At 38.4% G+C, this 18,358-nt stretch overlaps 1 protein-coding gene across 1 annotated transcript in view; it reads left to right on the top strand.

Moving 5' to 3' along the window:
* Nucleotides 1–18,358, top strand: part of LOC116326448 (MICOS complex subunit mic25a-like) — a 56,970-nt gene that overhangs the window by 20,091 nt on the left and 18,521 nt on the right. Inside the window, exons 5-6 of the mRNA XM_031747763.2 lie at nucleotides 2,386–2,469; nucleotides 9,829–9,899. Of these exons, the coding sequence (XP_031603623.1) occupies nucleotides 2,386–2,469; nucleotides 9,829–9,899 (155 nt within the window). The remainder of the gene's footprint in view (nucleotides 1–2,385; nucleotides 2,470–9,828; nucleotides 9,900–18,358) is intronic.

Genomic DNA, 18,358 nt, shown 5'->3' with positions numbered 1-18,358 from the left:
ACAATATAAATAAAGTAGTGTATAGATAAGAAGACATGCATGTTCCTGGAAAAATACTTTGTTTTTTGCCATAATTATAAACTTGTGAAGGATATAATCATACTTAGAAAGTTCTCTCTGTGCTATCTGTGTATCCCCCATATCTAAATGTGTTGTTAAAGGACATTTTTCTCTGTTTTGTGTGCTCACTAGCAGTGAATAGATGGAGGGCCTTTTGTAGTTTGGCTTCCATTTTCTTGGTAAAAATCTGGAAAGTGTAAAATATATATATATGTTGTGCATGATGGTTACTGTTAGTAACCGTGTATTCCTACTTTGATTTACAATGAGTGGATTGTGTAGTCAGTTGTTATTTTGCCGTATTTTTCCAGTTCAGGGTTTCACTGAAAGTCTTGAGGCTTTCACCGCTACACTGCACTGTCTTTAAATGAGCACACACTCAGTCCTAAAAATGCACAATATGATCCAAAATTGATGATCCACACTTCATTTCTTTATTTTTTTTCCAAAAAAGTGGGAAGCTGGTGCAGTGATTTATTGAAATATGCAGTAATACTTGGAAATACAGTATATGAGTCAAAGAAAAAGGTGTTTTTACATTTTCAACAAGCTTGAAAGTCAATATTTGGTGTGACCACCTTTATTCTTCAAACTGTCTGAACTCTCTTACGCAGCTTTCTTGTCATTTCTTTAAGTAGTCTTTAGGAATACTTCTTCAGACTTCTTGAAGGACATTCAAAGCTCTTCTTTGGATGTTTGCTGCCTTTTGTTCCATTCTCACAAAATGTGCCACACTGCTTCACTTATGATTTTTATTATATTATTGTGGGGCCTTTACCTTACAATATAAAGCACTTTCAGGTGACTGTTGTTGTGAATTGGTGCTATATAAATAGAATTGAATAATGTTGAGGTACCACTGTATGTGTTTCCACATATTTATGACTTAGTGCATTGGCAGTGTGTTTGACCTAATTTTATGCTGAAAAATGAAGCAATCGCCAATCAGACACTTTGCTGATCTGAAGATGCTTTTCTGTGTTTAGAATTTGGACAAGATCCCCAACACCACTGGCTGAAATGCATCCCCAAACCATGTCTGTGTTTTACAGATGGCTCTAGACACACTCTTTTGGGCATCTCCTGACCTCAGCATACACAGTGACAACTATTTGAAACAAAAATCTGGATTCCTCACACTGTCAGACCTGTTGCCACTGATTTTCAGTCTAGTTCTTGTGTATTTGGAATACCTCTGTCTTTTCTTCCTGTTTTCCATCTTTAAGAATGGCTTCTTGGCAGCCACCTTTCCATTGAGACCATTTCTGATGAGACATCAGTGAGCAGTAGATGGATTAACCAAAGGTCCAAATGCATCACTCAGGACCTGTGTCAGGTCTTTGCTGGATTTTGTTTTCCTGTTTGTTAAGGACATGACTTTCAGATACTGTTCATCTGCTGTAGTCATTTCTTCAGGCCTGCTACTACATTTTTTTTTTGTTTTGTTTTTCACTCTGGTTTTGTCTTTTCTTTCCTTTTCCCCCCTTTTTTAAGGACACACCACCCACCATGCAAAAATATGCCAGGTTTTCAGCTCTTTGGTACTCACCTGTTGGTGTAAAAATACTAATTTTATGGCGATCAAGCTGTGTTATCATCAGTATCTTTCATAGATTCAACTGGAACATTCTGTTAGTAACAAAGTGCCTAAAGAATTTAAAATTGGTTCTTTGCTGAGTTGTCTGTCATGTGTAGGCACAACTCTGGTTTGTCTTTTTAAGTTGGATACCTTTTCACGCTTGAATGATTCATAGGTTACTGTTAAGTGACTTGACAAACAAGTCAGGTAAAAGGACTGGACTGAAAATCAGTGAAAAAGAAGCCAAGAAGAAGAAATCTAAAAAGACTTTCAGAAAACTTGGGGACCTGAGACCATTTAAAAATGACAAAGTCTGGCTCCTTGGAAGCAAAACATAAAGAAAGGTGCGGCTTGAGTCATTTCCACAGTGCTGTATGAAACCGGATCCCAGGTCTACAATATTGATGTGACACAATAAACACTGACCAGTACCATCCAAGAATATTATTTTATTAGCCAGCAGACAGAGAACAAGGTGAATATTTACCAGCACAAGAGATCTGACCAATTAACCAGTTCTATTATGTTTAGTGTCAGGTTTTCCAGTTTTTTCATTTTCAATGAAAACGTAGTTGTTGTTTTTTTTTTTTTTTTTTATATTTACACATGTATGTCATAAAACACCTTGCTTGCTATGTCATTGTAAAGAATATCTGCAACAGCTGGTCTTCACATGTCATTTAAAAAGTGGTATACTCCTTCTTATTCTTCTTTTTTTTCCTTTCCTTTCTCCCTCTCTCTTGCAGGCCCGAAAACTGGAGATGAAAGAACGGGAGCTTGCTACTATATCCAGCTTCTATAAGGAGCAATTGGAAATACTGGAGAAAAAGGTAAAAGCCATGTCCTTATCTCATAAACATGACTGCTATTGCATATCAATATTGGCAACACTAACATTAGTATACTGTTTAAAACAAGAAGCCAAAACTCACCTGAATGGCTTTTCCATTTGTCCACTGGTTCCCTTGTTTTTCTGCTTTGTTTCTCCCCTCTGGAGAGGTTTCCTGAAGGGTTTGTTAGAAAGATACAAGAATTTACATTTTTTTAGATGTATAACAGCTGATCTCACTAATGAGATGAAAAACATCCTGTAGACTTGGAATGAAAAGACAACTTCACATATAAGGAATATCAAAACAAATCCTTTAGTGAGATACAGTGTTACTCACTCTCCATAGAGATTAAAATCTTGGTGGAATACAAGACACTGTTTCCTGTCTTGGAAATGCCAAGCCCATGTACCAGTGTCGGAATATGAATGTAAATGAATTAAAAGTTTCAGCAGGCAGATAAGAGGCGTGACTTTCTGTTGATGGGCCTGCACTCAAGAGGTTCTTCAGATAGCTGGAGTTGCCTAATGCAATGCACTGTGCTTTTCTGTTTTCTCATCACTATATACCTTTGCCAGCAACCCTGTGGGCTTTTCACAGAATAGAAAGAAGCATTTTTTTTTTTATTTTTTTTTTTTAGTGCTTTATAGGAATTATGTGTTGTTTTCCCTCTACCTAATTTGCTTTTGATATTGTGCACGGTAAAAATCACTGCAATGGTGGTTTGATAAAGCTTCCTTTCAGTTTACACAGTAAACTTTGTGAGGAGTAAGGCTGCACTGGCGTAGGATTTTGCTTGATACTCTAAAGCATGTGCAGATGCTGCAAGGACCGAAAGTAAATTTAGAAAGAACAATTCCAAATTAACACAGATGATAAATTATGCTGAAAAATTATGAATAATTAAATGTAAAGGAAACAGGGTTTGAATGGATGAGTGAATTTCTTTTCTGTTCATTATATTTTTCATGTTTAATTTGACTGCTCATTTTAAACATGACAAAACTTTTAAATACTCCCATGTGAGCCAAAAGATCAGGCTGCTCTGAACGTTCGGCTTCCATCAGTGTTTTCAACTCTTGGATCTGTTTGATGCCGAAAGGAGAGATTTCCCTGGCCGTCTCTTGGCTGTGGGCAAAGCAACCTCACCCACATGTTCTGTCTGACTCAACAATTTGCTCTGCACAGGAAATGTATAATCAAACGTAGACGAATAGCCTACGTTTGATCATAAAGCAAGCTAGGGGGCGGCTGCGGCACAGGGGTTGAGTGGGTCATCTACTAATTGGACAGTCGGTAGTTTGAGCCCCGAATCCCCCAGTCTGCACGTCAAAGTATCCTTGGGCAAGATGCATCCATCAGAGTGCGTCTGAATGTTAGGCAAAAGTCCTTAGGCATAGGAAAAAGCATTTTTATTAATGTGTGCGTGGATGGGTAAATGAAGCTTTGTAGGAGTGCTCACTGCTCAGAATAAAACATTCCAATATTGTTTAAGCAATCATAAAAATCAAAGCAAAATATTGAATTTGCTTTATTTGTATTGTAGTTGTAAACATTTAAAGTAAGAGTCCCTATAAATAAAATGTGCAGTGAGATAATAGTCAGTCAATATTATAGCACATTTCCCATATGTGCACTTATTAACAGGGACATAAATAGACACAGTTTTATACAGCGTATGATTGAAAGATTAAGTCCACCATTATGTTCCACATTAAGCAAGTGATTAGTGTTAACTTTGCTATTGATGTTTTTGCTGTCCACTTCCATTTTCCACATCTTATATCAGCTCTGACATCTAATTGAGGGACAGCTAATTCCAATAAAGAAGAGGAAAGCTTTTTTTTTTTTTCTTTGTCTACAGCTTGTTTACAAAAGCTCTCTATCAGAAAACGATGACGTAAATACCCACAAGCACCTGCTTCCGCCTGGAGGCAATGAGGAGAACTCATAGAAAGTTGGCCTCAAAGAAACAGTAGCTAAATCAGCTTGTTTGATTTAGCTACGAGATGGAACCTGAAATTAGTCCAATAAACTTTAAGGCTACATTGACATAACCTGATAGCAAAATACACAAAGGAAATGAAAAGGTATCCGGTAGATGCAAATAACCTTACTCCAGTTTCCCTTCGCCTCATCAGTCCCGTTTCCCTCCTTAAATCCCAGCTTTCCCTCAGGTATTTGGTAGACACTCCTGGGGTCTTGACTCCCTCTCTGCGCCTCTACTCAGTCTCTCCCTCCCTGTAGCAAGACCCATCAGGCAGAGGGTTACTTTATCTACTCCCTGACACTCGCCTCCTTTAGGCCTGTGAGAAAACCTTTTACATAGGCAAGTTAAATGGGAGGGCCCCTGCACTCCGTGCAGCAAGCAACACGCGGTGCAATACTTGACGGAAGAGACTGATTGGCAGAAGAGTGCAGGATGGTCTATCTTTCTCCGCTTGCTGCTGCAGTCCCGTTTTCTATCTTTTTTATTTCACCCCTCACTTGCACACAGCTGACCTGCATTTGAATGAGGAAGCTAAAAAGCAGGGTACTGAGAGGGAGAGATAAAGAGGCTATATGGACTGTGCATTAAACAGACAGTCTATCCTGAGCCGGCATCCACCCTCCTCCTCCTTTTTCTTCATTTTCCAGTCTAGCACTCCATTCATCCAGTTCTCCTTTCAAGCTTCCTCTCCATTTCCTTTCCTATCTTTTTTTCTTTTCACTCTCTCAAACCTGGTGCAAATTCCAGTGGGGCTGAAATAAATGGCCACTTAAAAGCTGAATTGTGACTGACACAGGTTATATACATAAATGCAAAGCACGGGCTAAAACAGTAATGTGTCTCACTTGTGACACAACTGATTCAATCAAGTCTTTAAATGGCTTTCCATACTTTAGCCTTTTTACATTCTGTGAAGACATGTCAAATGTTAAAACTGAGAAATGTTATCAGTAACAGGATTGGGTATTGTTGCAACTCAATGTAAAACAGAGAAATTGAAAAGAATCCAGCCTGTTATCGGCACACAGTTCAAAAAGCTATTATCCGCGATTGTATGGCGGTCCATTAGTACGCATGGCATGGGTAACTCGCGCACCCAAGGAGCAATTCTTGAGCTGCTTTCTCTTTTAGCGTGACAGATGCAACAGGCATGATTTCAAATGCAAATTTCAGATTTAAATTTGTCAGTCTTACTGTGCATCAGCCAATCTTCAGACCCAGATAGGGCCGCAGGGCTTTATTTATTGGTTCATTGTTTTATTTATCTCTAATTTTATTTTACATTGCAAATGGAGTTAGCCAAAGGTTGGAAAGGCTGTAAAAAAGGACAATCCACTGGTAATCTGTGTGTGGCGTTCCACTGAATCAACATTTTACTTTGGCTTAGCGTCAGATTTTTCTAACAGGTTAATAATGGTGTATATAACTGTGTGCACACTTTGTGTGTGCCGGTGTGAGAATACACACAAGCAAGCTCTAGTGTCCAGTTTGCCTTAGGGATGAATGATGATAACAGGCTGTAATGTTTGTATAAGGGCTGCGGAGACTGTTTGAATTCACTCCTGACACAAATGTGAAAACAGTGTGTGCGTGTTTGTGTGCAGGTGTTTGTAAATTTGTGGGCTCTGACAGGTTTGTGTGCATGCTGTCATTTCAGAAGTAATTGTGGCCAATCCATTGCACAACTTCCACACATACATGTATTGTGTATATACAAAACAACACACAAATGCTGCAACGCCTGCTGAACATACCAGTGCATCTTCTAATTCTGCTCCTTCCCAAATCTCCTTCCCTCCTCCTCTATTTTTTGGATGCCTCCCTAATCTCTCAGCAGTGTACAGGTAGTGTATATCTGTCTTCCTGTGGAAATATACCCTGTGACTCTGTAAACAAGCCTCACTTTAAAATTCACCTCTTTTAATCCCTTCTACCCCCCTTTTTGTCGACTGCTTCCTCAAAAAAAAAAAGAAAAATTAATCCTCCTCCTTCCAAGCACGGCGCATGAAACAACCCCTCCCTCGAAATCCTGACATCAGCCCATCTCAGTCCACAGCTCCTGGAGGGTGTTCAGACAAGTGTACGCTCAAGGATCATCTGAACACAACAATTCAAGTAGAAACACAGATTTAGTCACACACCTGCATGTATGCAAGCTAATACACAACCACTAATCCCCTCCGTGAACCTTTCCAGCAACCCCAAAACCTTGCCTTCCCCCACTGAGGGCTGTCATCCCCTCTTTCTGCCTCTCCACATTGGGCTTTTGTGCCCATGGGTGGAAATGACTTGGAAGAGCTCGGTGTGTGTATGTCAGTGATAGAGCTACCACCTCTCTGTAGTCACAAGAGCTGAGCTGGGGCTATTCCTTGGGGTTTGTTCTTGATTAGACACAAAATAACATGTGTGTATATATACACAACCACTGAACAGCATCACACCCCCCCAAAGTTTCAGTTGGATTAGCTGTACCTACCTAGCTTATTCACATATGTTGATTCTCCTTTGGTTTGTTTCTTTACTTCTGCATGTTTGTGTGGAGAAAAACAGACAAGATGCTCAAATGAAGCATGAAAAAGCTCCAAATTGGAAAATTCCTGACAATCTCTGAAGAGCACACAGTTTGTAGGGGTAAAATATAGTGTTTCAAAGTATGTTTTACAAGCAGTGACAACATAACTAGTGAAAAAGTTTGTTTTCATTGCATGTTTCTGTGATTTTTTTTTTTTTTTTTTTTTTTGCATCACTCAGTCACCTATCAACCACTGCTTTACCTCTCTAAAACCTTTTAAGATCGAGCTTTCGTTTAGGATATGCCAAAAAATGACCCCTTTTGACAGCAAACATTTCGACACAGTCTGTATTTATAAAACAGGCATATTAATGTCTGCAGTCCCTTTAAGGAAGGTCCTGCTATTGTGCGTCCGTTTTATTGAGTTGACTTGGACACTTGATGGAGACGAGCTCTACCAGTGCTGTCCTCACTGTTACAAGTTAAAATGTTTGCTACAAAAAAGGTTCATTGTCAGCAACAAGTTCACTTTACCTTTAAACCATCTACTTGCTGCTTCTCTTTCTGGTGCCCAGCTCTCTTTGTCCTGCATAATCAGAGGCACCCATGGGTTTAAGCCCCTGTGGAGACATTTTTTTTTTTATCTTGGCTCAAACACTTGATGTCCCACAAGGGAACCATAAACTTTCAAGTTTCAGCTCAGCCTTCCTCGGAGTCTGTCCATTGAGCCCATTGACCTGAGGCTAAGGGCTAAGCCACTAATGGGAGACTAAGTTCTTACCACAATATTCCCAAAGGGTGAACCAAAGTAGTAGCTTCACTCCAGCAAAAACTGAGTCTTTAATGTCCATGAATTCAGGGACTGGTTGCTAGTACTGTCAGATTATGGCATTTATTAGTGATGGTTTATGCTTAGTAGATTAATAAAACATTTGAGCAGAAGTTCAGAGGTCTGAAACTGTCTCTTCTTTCAAAGGTACAGGATGGTGGTATGAAATATGCTTGACTTGAAACCTTTGAGTTGGAGTTATTACTCCCCCATCCCTGTCAAGGTATGGTATTTAAACCTAGTCCTATACTGGCAAAGGAGAGACATGGCGACAAGAGGAGTCTAATCCTGAGTTCTGTCCTGGATAATCCAATATAGCGCAGCTAGGAAGCATAACTGGCAGTCATACACCTGGGGATGTTTGGCATTTTCACAATTTGAGTTACTGTGCAGCCCAAACATAAACTCAGACAGATAGGGGAGGTAAAGTGTAGCTGGATACATTTATTAATTACTTTTTTATTGTACATTTACATTAGCATTTTTACGTATCTCTGAATTGTTGTCCACATTTCTGTCTTAGCGACTGTTAGGTGTGTTTGAAATTGGTGTAGTTGGAAAAGGAAATTTATGTGCTGAATTGATTTATTATCATATTTATAATGGATCTTTTTGAATCTCATATAAAAGGTGATTCTTGTCTAAATCTGGTGCCTACAGCTTCACTACTTCAAAGTTGGTTCTCATTTGAAATATCCTCCTCCTTACAAGACATATGACTCCTTTTTTCCATCTTTTCTTTAAAGAACAGGAATGAAGATAATGGAGAAGCAGATTATTACACTGTAGTGAATACTAAAAGATAGGATTAAGGAAAAGATGCCTATGACATTACTTGATACAGTTCCAACACCAGACATTCAGATCAGGAATTGCATGTCTGCACATCAGCTTGAAATAATGAGATGAGAAAATGACTAGGGGGCACTGGAGGAGTAGAGGACTAGGGATTGTGGGGGAGGTTTGTGTTTGATCCCATCTCTTCTCTACTCCATCACTTCAATTATCTTCCTCTCCTATCACCCAGTCTTTTGGGAATATGGGGAATAATTAAGTAAAAGCCGGAGCACTGCGGTTATTGGTTTAAAATGGCGATTACTGCTCACTGAATGCGTACGAGAGGTTTGGCTACAGAGATTTGCTTTGTGTTTGGGGTATTCTAGACAAACTGTATTTCAGAGGTTTTGACGCAAAGCCTGCCAGGTGATCCTACGTCTTACTGAGATGATGATTTTAAATGTACTCGAGACTTTTTGCCACACAAGCACACACGGGAAAGTTCCTCAACATAACTCATAGAGGTACATATAAGTATGCAGTTATGCAGTCATTTAACAGATTGTGTATTAACAGCTGCCTGGTTCAAAGGAATGTATGTGTCCATTTGAATCCCTGTGAAAACAGGGCGGGCATTGGTGCAGAAAATTTATATATAACGTGTGTGAAAGGCAACTGGGTTTGTTTTCTATTAACTTTCTGCTATTTGCTGCTCATTTGGACCATGATGCTGTACAGTTAGCACTGTCACCACTGATTACAAAGGTGTACTCTATGCGACCTGGCTCTAGTTACAAGATCAATTTGTGATGTAACTTTATTGAAATGCCACAGTTTGTCACATGAGAGAAAGAAAAACATGAAGTACCAACACACTATCAACATTCAGATTTGTAAGCAGGCTGTAAAATTCAAAGGTCACTAATTTAATGAATGTGACATTTTCCAATGTTGTTTTATGCATTTTTCTTATCGTTGCTGGCTTTTAAAGCTTGTACTAAATTGGAAAAGGTAGTTGTAATTGTGGTAAAATTATGTAGATTATAATTCATGGCACTTGATTTGGGGACTTTAATGTAGTCTGTCTTGATTTTTATGTTTTGTAATTATGTGATCTGAACATTAAGTTATACTAAGTCTTGGAAACAAGTTCTAGTATCATTAAATGCAGCTTCCTGAGAAGCTTTTTTTGAGCCATGAAACACTGTTGAATTCATTCTCATGTTTCTTACTTTGTCTCTTTGCCTGCAGAGTTTTGAAAACTACAAGGAGACGGCTGAACAGTACAACCAGGCAGCTACTAAAGCTGAGGCTCGAATTCGGTAAATAATCTGCATTATCTTTGTAACAATATGTTTGGTCAAAGAACCTGCTACACTGCTACTTGCTTGCTTACTCAGTATTTATTTTTTACTTATTTCATTTCTAAATTGTTAATTAGTGTGAATGCTTGAAAAGCATTCACAGTATTGTTCTTCTATTCTTTATTATTATTTTCTTTTCCGTATGTTTTTCGCCGTCTATCTCCTTCAAAACCGTTCAACTTAGAAAAACCATTCAAACACCATTAGATTCCTCTTCTTTTGGACAAGTGTGCTTCTATTTTTCTCATTTTTAACATTTATATTTTTTAAATTACTCAACTTTATTCAACAAAAATTTCCCATGTATTTCAATGGGGAGATCCTTCAAATTCTCCTTCAACTTACTCATTTTTCAACTCTACTTCCACATACATTGACGTAGAGCCACCATTCAAACTTTAAAACGAAGACAAGACATTCAACTATTCAACTTGTATTTATCTTTTCAATATCTATTATACTTTTTCTTCAGTTCCAGTTTAAATTTCATGCTTTTTTTTCAGCCGTTTCAGAGTTTATAATGGGTGTGTATGGGACGGAATGTTGCAGCTAGAGTGAGACAGCTCAACTGCTAGAGTGAGAGGAGAGGGGAAATTTATCTTAAAATCTTTTCTTAAAACTGCTGCTGTGTCCACAATGTTCGCTCTACAGCCATCATTTTACCCTCAAAACGTAGCCATTGTTGCCCTCTTTCATCCAATGTGTTTATTATTGTAATAGGTGTTATTATATATTTATAATTTATGAAAGAACCATATTTATAAACTGTTATATTTTTTTTTAATTATTCAGTTTATTTTAGTCAGGGGTGATGCCAGAGGTCGTGCGTTTTCTCAAGTCTATTTTCTGTGAGACAGGTTCTACAGGATCTTCTTGATGGCACAGCGGATGTTGGTGAGAAACACATCATTTCCCTTCTTGTTGAAGTGAATTCCGTCCTTCCCGAATAGGGTTTCGTCATAATATCTCACGGAGGGATGTTCAATGATGAAGCCTCCAAAGGAATGAACTGCCTTTCTCATGACTGAGTTTACAGTTTTTTCGCCCATGTCCATCATGTACTTTGGATTTCTGTACCTCCACACTTGGCGTTCGTTGATGCAGGAATATAGGATTGTCATGGAGGGGATCCTTGCATGCAGTTCAGTCAAGTCTTTAGTCATTGCAGAGGAAAGTTCCTGGGCGGATATGAGTCCCAAGTCGTCACTGCCTGCATGAATGACCAAAATATCAGGTGGACTCTTTCTAGACGTCAACTCTGCATTAAAACGAAGAAGGACGCCATCCCAGCGCATCCCTGTTTTTCCAAACCAATGAACATTGGCATCAAGTCCAAAGTTTTCTCCAAACGTGTGGCGTGCTGCCCATTCTCCTCGCTTTATGTAACTTGAGCCGATGATCCATATGTTAGGTACCCTCTGCTGTGTCTTGCTCATTTCAGTGTGACTGCAGGGTCTCTCTTTAGAGAAACGCCGTTGCTTCTTTGCTGTGGAGAAGCCTCTTTTGTCATCAAGTCGATCCTCAACTTCAGATTGCTTTCTTTTTGATGCAAGTTTGTTGCTACTTAAAGCAGATTGATCAACCATTGATACTTTCATCACACTAGGTGGACTTTGCACTCCAGTGGTTAAACTGCTCCGTACTTGGCTTGTAGACGACACTGGCTGTTGGGTTGGATCATCTTCTAGGCTCAATGCCTTCATCTTTCTAATGATGGTCTTCATCCAAGATGGAGAGTATTTCTTTGATAACCCAAGCATGATATCACAGCAATGACTTCAGGGACTTTTAAAAACCTTTTGTCAAGACGTGTGAGAATTGCAACTAGAAGCTCCGAGTTGAAAAACCGCACTGAAATTAGTTGAGGTTTCAACCTCTATTTATAGGATTTTGAAGTTCTGTCATGTGGAATTCCTTTGATGTGTCATCTGCACCTCTATGATGTCAGTGAGTAGATCTGCTTTTATGTATGCTATCTCCTTCAACACCGTTCAACTTAGAAAAACCATTCAACCACCATTAGATTCATCTTCTTTTGGAGACGTGTGCTTGTATTTTTCTCATTTTTGACTGTTATATTTTTTTAATCATTCAACTTTATTCAACAAAAATTTACAATGTATTTCAAAGGGAGGATTTTCAAATTCTCATTCAACTTACTCCTCTTTCAACTCTTAACTACTTCCACATACGTTGACCTAGAGACACCATTCAAAAACTTTAAAACGAAGCCAAGACATTGAACTTTTCAACTTGTATTTATCTTTTCAATATCTTTTATACATTTTCTTCAGTTCCAGTTTAAGTTTCATGCTTTTTTTTCACCCGTTTCAGAGTTTATAATGGGTGTGTATGGGACGGAATGTTGACAGAGTGAGAAAAGTCAACTGCTATAGTGGGAGCGGGGAAAAATTTTATCTTAAAATCTTCTCTTTAAACTGCTGCTGTGTCCACAGCGTTTGATCTACAGTCATCATTTTACCCTCAAAATGTAGCCATCGTTGCCCTCTTTCATCCAATGTTATTGTTATTGTAGTAGATGGTATGGTTCTTTCATAAATGTCACCAATGCACAGCCTCCTCCCTGCAACGCTTCCATAGAGTCCAATGTTAAAATGGCTCCCAAATTTTGTCTGAAAATCAGAAGTACAGGCTGTTTTTACACTGTCACCACGTCCACATTATAAACTCCACAGGCATGAAAACTGAGAATTCTGTAGACTGGACATTACTGGCGCTCACGGTGAAAGAATTTTGTCTATACAACTTGTAGTTTTTTCTTCAGAAGCATTTGTTTCAGGGTCACGTTTCTGTTTATTTGAAGCAGCAGAAGAGAGGCACATGTCTGTGTGTGTGGGGGGGGGCACCACTGGCTGGAGTCGCTATAGCAACCAGGCTCACACCTGCCTGCTTAACCTTCTAGCTGACCCATTGAAATACATGGTATTTTCAGTCAGGAGTTTATCTCAACAGCAGAAAAGACCCCAATTTTCAGTGATTAAAATAATATGAACTTTTAATATTCATTCAGATGTTGTCTGACTCTGAATTTTCTTTTCAGGTGAAAAATTCTGTATTTTTCAGCTCATTTAACATTTTTAACTTAAAATTCAGCAAATATTTCATTTCAGCTCAAAACATTCAGCTATCAGCATTCACACAGCAGTTTCTTCAGAAAATGCATTTTCTAGTTGTTTTTTGCTATTTTGCATCAGAGTTTGTTTTGGGTTTTTTTAAATACACCTTTAAATGATCTACTGAGATTCACATCTCATTTCTTTGCTCTATGCTAGCCCTCCAAATTTAAATGGAAGATGCACTGGGAAGTTGTCAGAAAGCAGATGTGCTTGTGTAAAGGTGTAAAGGCTATTTGCGACATTGGTATGCTGTTAATGTGAACACTAGACTTCCTGCTGCTTGGCACTTATCCACACATAGTGGAGAGGCTGGGTGATAATTTGCTATTATCACTTCATGTTGCCTCCATAATATTATTGTGACAAAAAATCTCTAATTACCATATCAATTGATATTCCTCTCTAGATAATAAGGTAATGTTTCCTGTTTTAAAATACGTGGGAATATACATGGATTTTTGAAAATTCAGGTTTGGATCCTTAATTTTGTATTAGCTTTAAATCACAGGATAACCCATTCATGCCAGGCCATTTTTACCATTTTACCTTTACGATGGATGAATATCAGAACAGCAATGTCTAGATATTGCTGCGAGATGTTGTCACTGCTGTTGAGTTAGTGCAGCAAAAGTAAAGTGACTTTTACTGTCTTTTATGAGACCATATCCTCTTTATTTTTCAGTTCTAGATTTGGCACAGTGAATAAAGTAAACATATCTTTTGATACCTTTTGTCTGCTTTTCTTGCCTTTGTTTAAGCTTCTCTGTTGTTTCTTTTAAATCTCACTTTCATGTGTTACTCTACTGTGAAAAAATACAACTGAATTTCTTTTTGTTTTTGGGGTGCATCTAACACTGAATTTTATACATATATATATATATATATATATATATATATATATATATATATATATATATATATATATATATATATATATATATATATATATATATATATATATATATATATATATATATATATATATATATATATATATATATATATATATATATATATATATATATATATATATATATATATATATATATATATATATATATATATATGTATGTATGTATGTACAATTTTAAATCCTTAGAAAGGACAGGTTGGACACATTTTTAGAAGCGTCATCTGTGTCATAATCAAATGAAGATGGGAATATTTAGCGTGGTACAAAGTTAATTCTGAGGACCTGGGACCATTGGAGAGTGGCTAGGAAAAAAAAATCACTGTTAATCCAGACAGGCACACACATTATCCTCAAAGCTTTTAGGAGTTGTTCTCTGATCTGATGGTTTACAAGTAGAGCTGTTTGGAAACAGGAGTCCTTCACATGTGAATAGAATTCCAGCTTGAATTATTTGAAGGCACTTAAATGTTGACGATTACACATGTTTCTACTATGAATACCTGACTGATGTGTAGATGTGTACAATAACATAGGCTCATTTCCACTTGCAACTGTTAGGTATGGGGTTAGACTCCCGTTTGCCTTCAAAACTGACTTAGTCCTTCATGGCATAGATTCAACAAGGTGCTGGAAACATTCCTCAAAGATTTTGGTCCATATTGACAGCGTCAGTCATATCATGCATATGCTACAGATTTATTGGCTACGCATCCATGATTCAAATCTTACATTTAACCACATCCCAAAGGTGCTCTATTGGATTAAGTACAGTGATCTTTTTGTTATGTTCAAGAAACCAGTTTGAGATGGTCTGAACTTTGATGTGTTACCTGCCGGAAGCAGTGACCAGAGAATGTGTGCACGGTGGTCATAAAGGGGTAGACATGGTCAACAATAATACTCAAGTAGGTTGTGGCATTTAAACAATGCTCAGCTACTAAGAAACCTAACGAAAATATCTTCCCACCATTAAACCAACAACTGCAACCTGAATTATACCTTTTTTCTTTTTTCTCTTTTTTTTTAGTTACTGTTGCCTTTCTGTTAGCTATAAGCAGTCTGGCCATTATCCTCTGACCTCTGACACAAAACATTTTGGTCCAAGAATAGAAACTCGCTGGTAATTTTCTCTTTTTTAGATCAACCCTAGAGATGGTTGTGCAAGAAAATCCAGGTCGATCAGCAGTTTCTGAAATACTCAGACCAGGCTGTCTGGCACCAACAGCTATGTCAAATTCAAAGTTTCTTAAATCACCTTTCTTCCTCATTCTGATGATCAGTTCAAACTTTAACAGGTCATCCTGCCTACCTGCCTAGATGCATTGATTTGCTGACGACTGTCTGATTTGATATTTGCGTTAATCAGCAGTCAAGCAGACGTACCTAAAAAGTTGCCAGTGAATGTATTTATCTACAATATCAGAAACATTTACTCTGTTTCATCACGGCTTCTTCTGCATATTTGCAGATCAATGGATTGCGTCTGCTGGAGATATTTCCCAAAGCAGATATTTATAATGCATTCCATAAATGAAGAGCCTAATCAGCGGGTCCCTCCAGCCTGACGCTTCAATCGGTTTTTCAATCTCATTTCTAATTTATCTCACTCTGGCTAATTAGACATTTGTGTTAACAAGCAGTTCAACAGGTATACCCAGCAAAGTGGCTGATAAGTGTGCATTAATGTAGCACATTGGGACTTCTCTGTCCGTACATGTTTCTGTTTTTGTTTTTTTTGTGGTGGGGGGGGATGGGACCGTGATAGTCTCTAATAGCCACCAGCCTGGTCTGCTCCAAGGCACACAGAAATGCTGTGACTTTGCTAGACACAGTGGTGCTCTCCTGGGACAACAGAGATTTCAGTCCTGTCAAAAAAAATCATGTCAGTTTGATTCAACACTGAGCCACCACCACCACACCTGCACTGCCAGAGCATCTGAGCATTTCTAATTTATGCCCCTCCATAATGCTTGCTCTCACTTCTTTCCAATTTTTTGTCAGAGAGCCGTTTTCCTTTTGGTTTCCATTAACACATACTTTTCTGTCTGTACCCTGATGTCTTTTTGTACATAATTATAATAAACGTGTAAAAACGGACCATTACCAAGACAAAATTGTAATGTAGGAGTCCCGTGGTGCCAGTATCGGGGTTTAAAAAGAAGCAGTGCTAAAATGATAACCCTTCTACAGAACAGTTCAAGTCTTGTATTGACATTATGAAGTTATAATAAGTTGGTTTTATTATTGAGTAAATATTCTTTCTTCTTCCACTTTGTTTCCAGTGTGCACATACTTCATTATTACTATCATTTAATGGATCAGTCTGAAACCTGGAACCTGGATAGTAAAGGTAGAGCAAGTTTGTGACGAAAGTCATTAGTGGGTGGTTGGTTAGTGTAATGGCACCAAACTTTCTACAGTGTTGTTTGTATTTGAATGCAGCTGTCATTTCCTACATTCGAAATTATTTATTTGTCACCATTGTCACCATTTTCTGGTACCTTGAAGAGAAAGTATTCAAATTTCCTTTACAATAATGTATTGCCATACAGCTTTTATACTTTACCTTTGTAGTACTAGTTGTGGTGTTTATTGTTACGTTGTATAGAGCAGTAGCACACAGTTTATTTCACTTTTAGAAACGGCAGAAAGAAAAAGTTGCTTGGTCTCTTTTCTGGCTTTGTACTGTGTAATGGGCAGTGACCTCATCCACAACATTGCCATTTTCTTGCACCTGGTCCACTGAATTCAGCGGCATACAATTCAAGTCTAAAATTTCGTCCAAATGATTACATTAGCAGGGATTTGCTATTGTCTACGGCTGCATGGAAGAGGTTAGGAGATCACTTCAGCACAAGTTCGCCAAAGGAATAGCATTTAGTCCCGCCACAATGTGTTTCTATTGCTTTTTTTCAGTGCGTGCACACAAACTTTCACTCCTTTTCTGCCTTTCTATCTCTGCCACCAATACAGGCACACTTTGTATTCAGGCAGCCATGTGCTCATCATGTTCTGTCAGCATTTGGGCAGTGTTTCATTGTGCTGTGGTCACGCTGTCATTTCACACTACACTGACCACCCAGTAATTATTCTATTTACCCACTGCTGAAAGGAGGGGCGAGCACTCGGGGGTGCCGCACTGTCTAACATGCTATGTAGTTACAATATGTCTTCCTTTCTTTTTTTCTTTCTTTTTTGGGGAGGGTCTATGTCTCTGATTTACCCTCTCTCCATCTTATTGTATAATTTTCCTAATTTTAAAATGAATCCTGGATAGCTGAGTCCTTAAAGTCTGTTTTAGTACAATTAATAGCAGAGCAGGACTCCTGTGCACTGGATTGACCACACCAACTTTTCATCTTAATAAACATAGATAGCCTCACATGGCCATAAAATGGACTGCAATTTTTAGCACTTTTCGTGTCTCTTTTTTAGCCCTTGAGGTTGCTACTTGATCACTGGTTATTTACCTACACTAGTAACCATGGATACCTGATGGAAGGATTTGGGCAAACCACAGAGCCCTAAAAACACACTTAGGGAGGTTGAAATCAGGAACAGTGGTCTAGATAAGTTAGGAACACCACCATTTCCCTTGTTTATTGACTTGTTCAGTCGTACCTTTTTCTTCTGTTTCTCAGCTTTGATTCTAGGAATGACCCCAAATAGTTTAAGTGCAAACACTAATGCTAAAAGCAGCCTCTCAGACTTGAGGTGGCTACTTTCATAAAAGCAGAGCAAAAAGATGGAAGCCCCTGGGATGTTGACTGTAAAACATTATTCTCATGTGGCGACATGGCGAACGGTAAAATGTTATCCAGTGTCATTTTCTACTTGCTTTGCCCAACAACATGAGGTTATTTAGAGGAGTTAATCCATTAGCCTTGCCTTGGGGTATCTGACTACCCATATTCCCTCAAAATGCTTTTCTGTAGAGACCCACAACATTGCAGTCAAGCTTACCTTAAGATCTAAAAATCCATTAATCCTCTTAAAAAAAAAACTTGTTACCCTCAAAGTGTTAGCAAAGACAGAACCTTTGCAAACCTCAGGTGGATGTCTGGATTCATCATAAAGTAACTGCTGACAGTTTGTAGTTAGAACAAACTCAGATGAAAGCATGCTTTTATCTACTTTATTCTGTATATGCTCCTTCTGTTGTGTGTGTGTGTGTGTGTGTGTGTGTGTGTGTGTGTGTGTGTGTGTGTGTGTGTGTGGGGGGGCTTCCATGTCCAATTAATGAAACAGACAGGTAGCTTACTGTAAGGATCTCTGTGCCCTCCAAAGCAATAGACTGCTAGTCATTACACGAGACAGGACCTGTCGGCACCGTGAACTGGCAGAGATTTACCATGAAGACAGAAGGC

Source organism: Oreochromis aureus, linkage group 5 (genome assembly GCF_013358895.1).
Source record: "Oreochromis aureus strain Israel breed Guangdong linkage group 5, ZZ_aureus, whole genome shotgun sequence".
In the NCBI taxonomy this organism is placed as follows: domain Eukaryota; kingdom Metazoa; phylum Chordata; class Actinopteri; order Cichliformes; family Cichlidae; genus Oreochromis; species Oreochromis aureus.
This window is presented reverse-complemented; position numbering and strand designations above follow the sequence as displayed.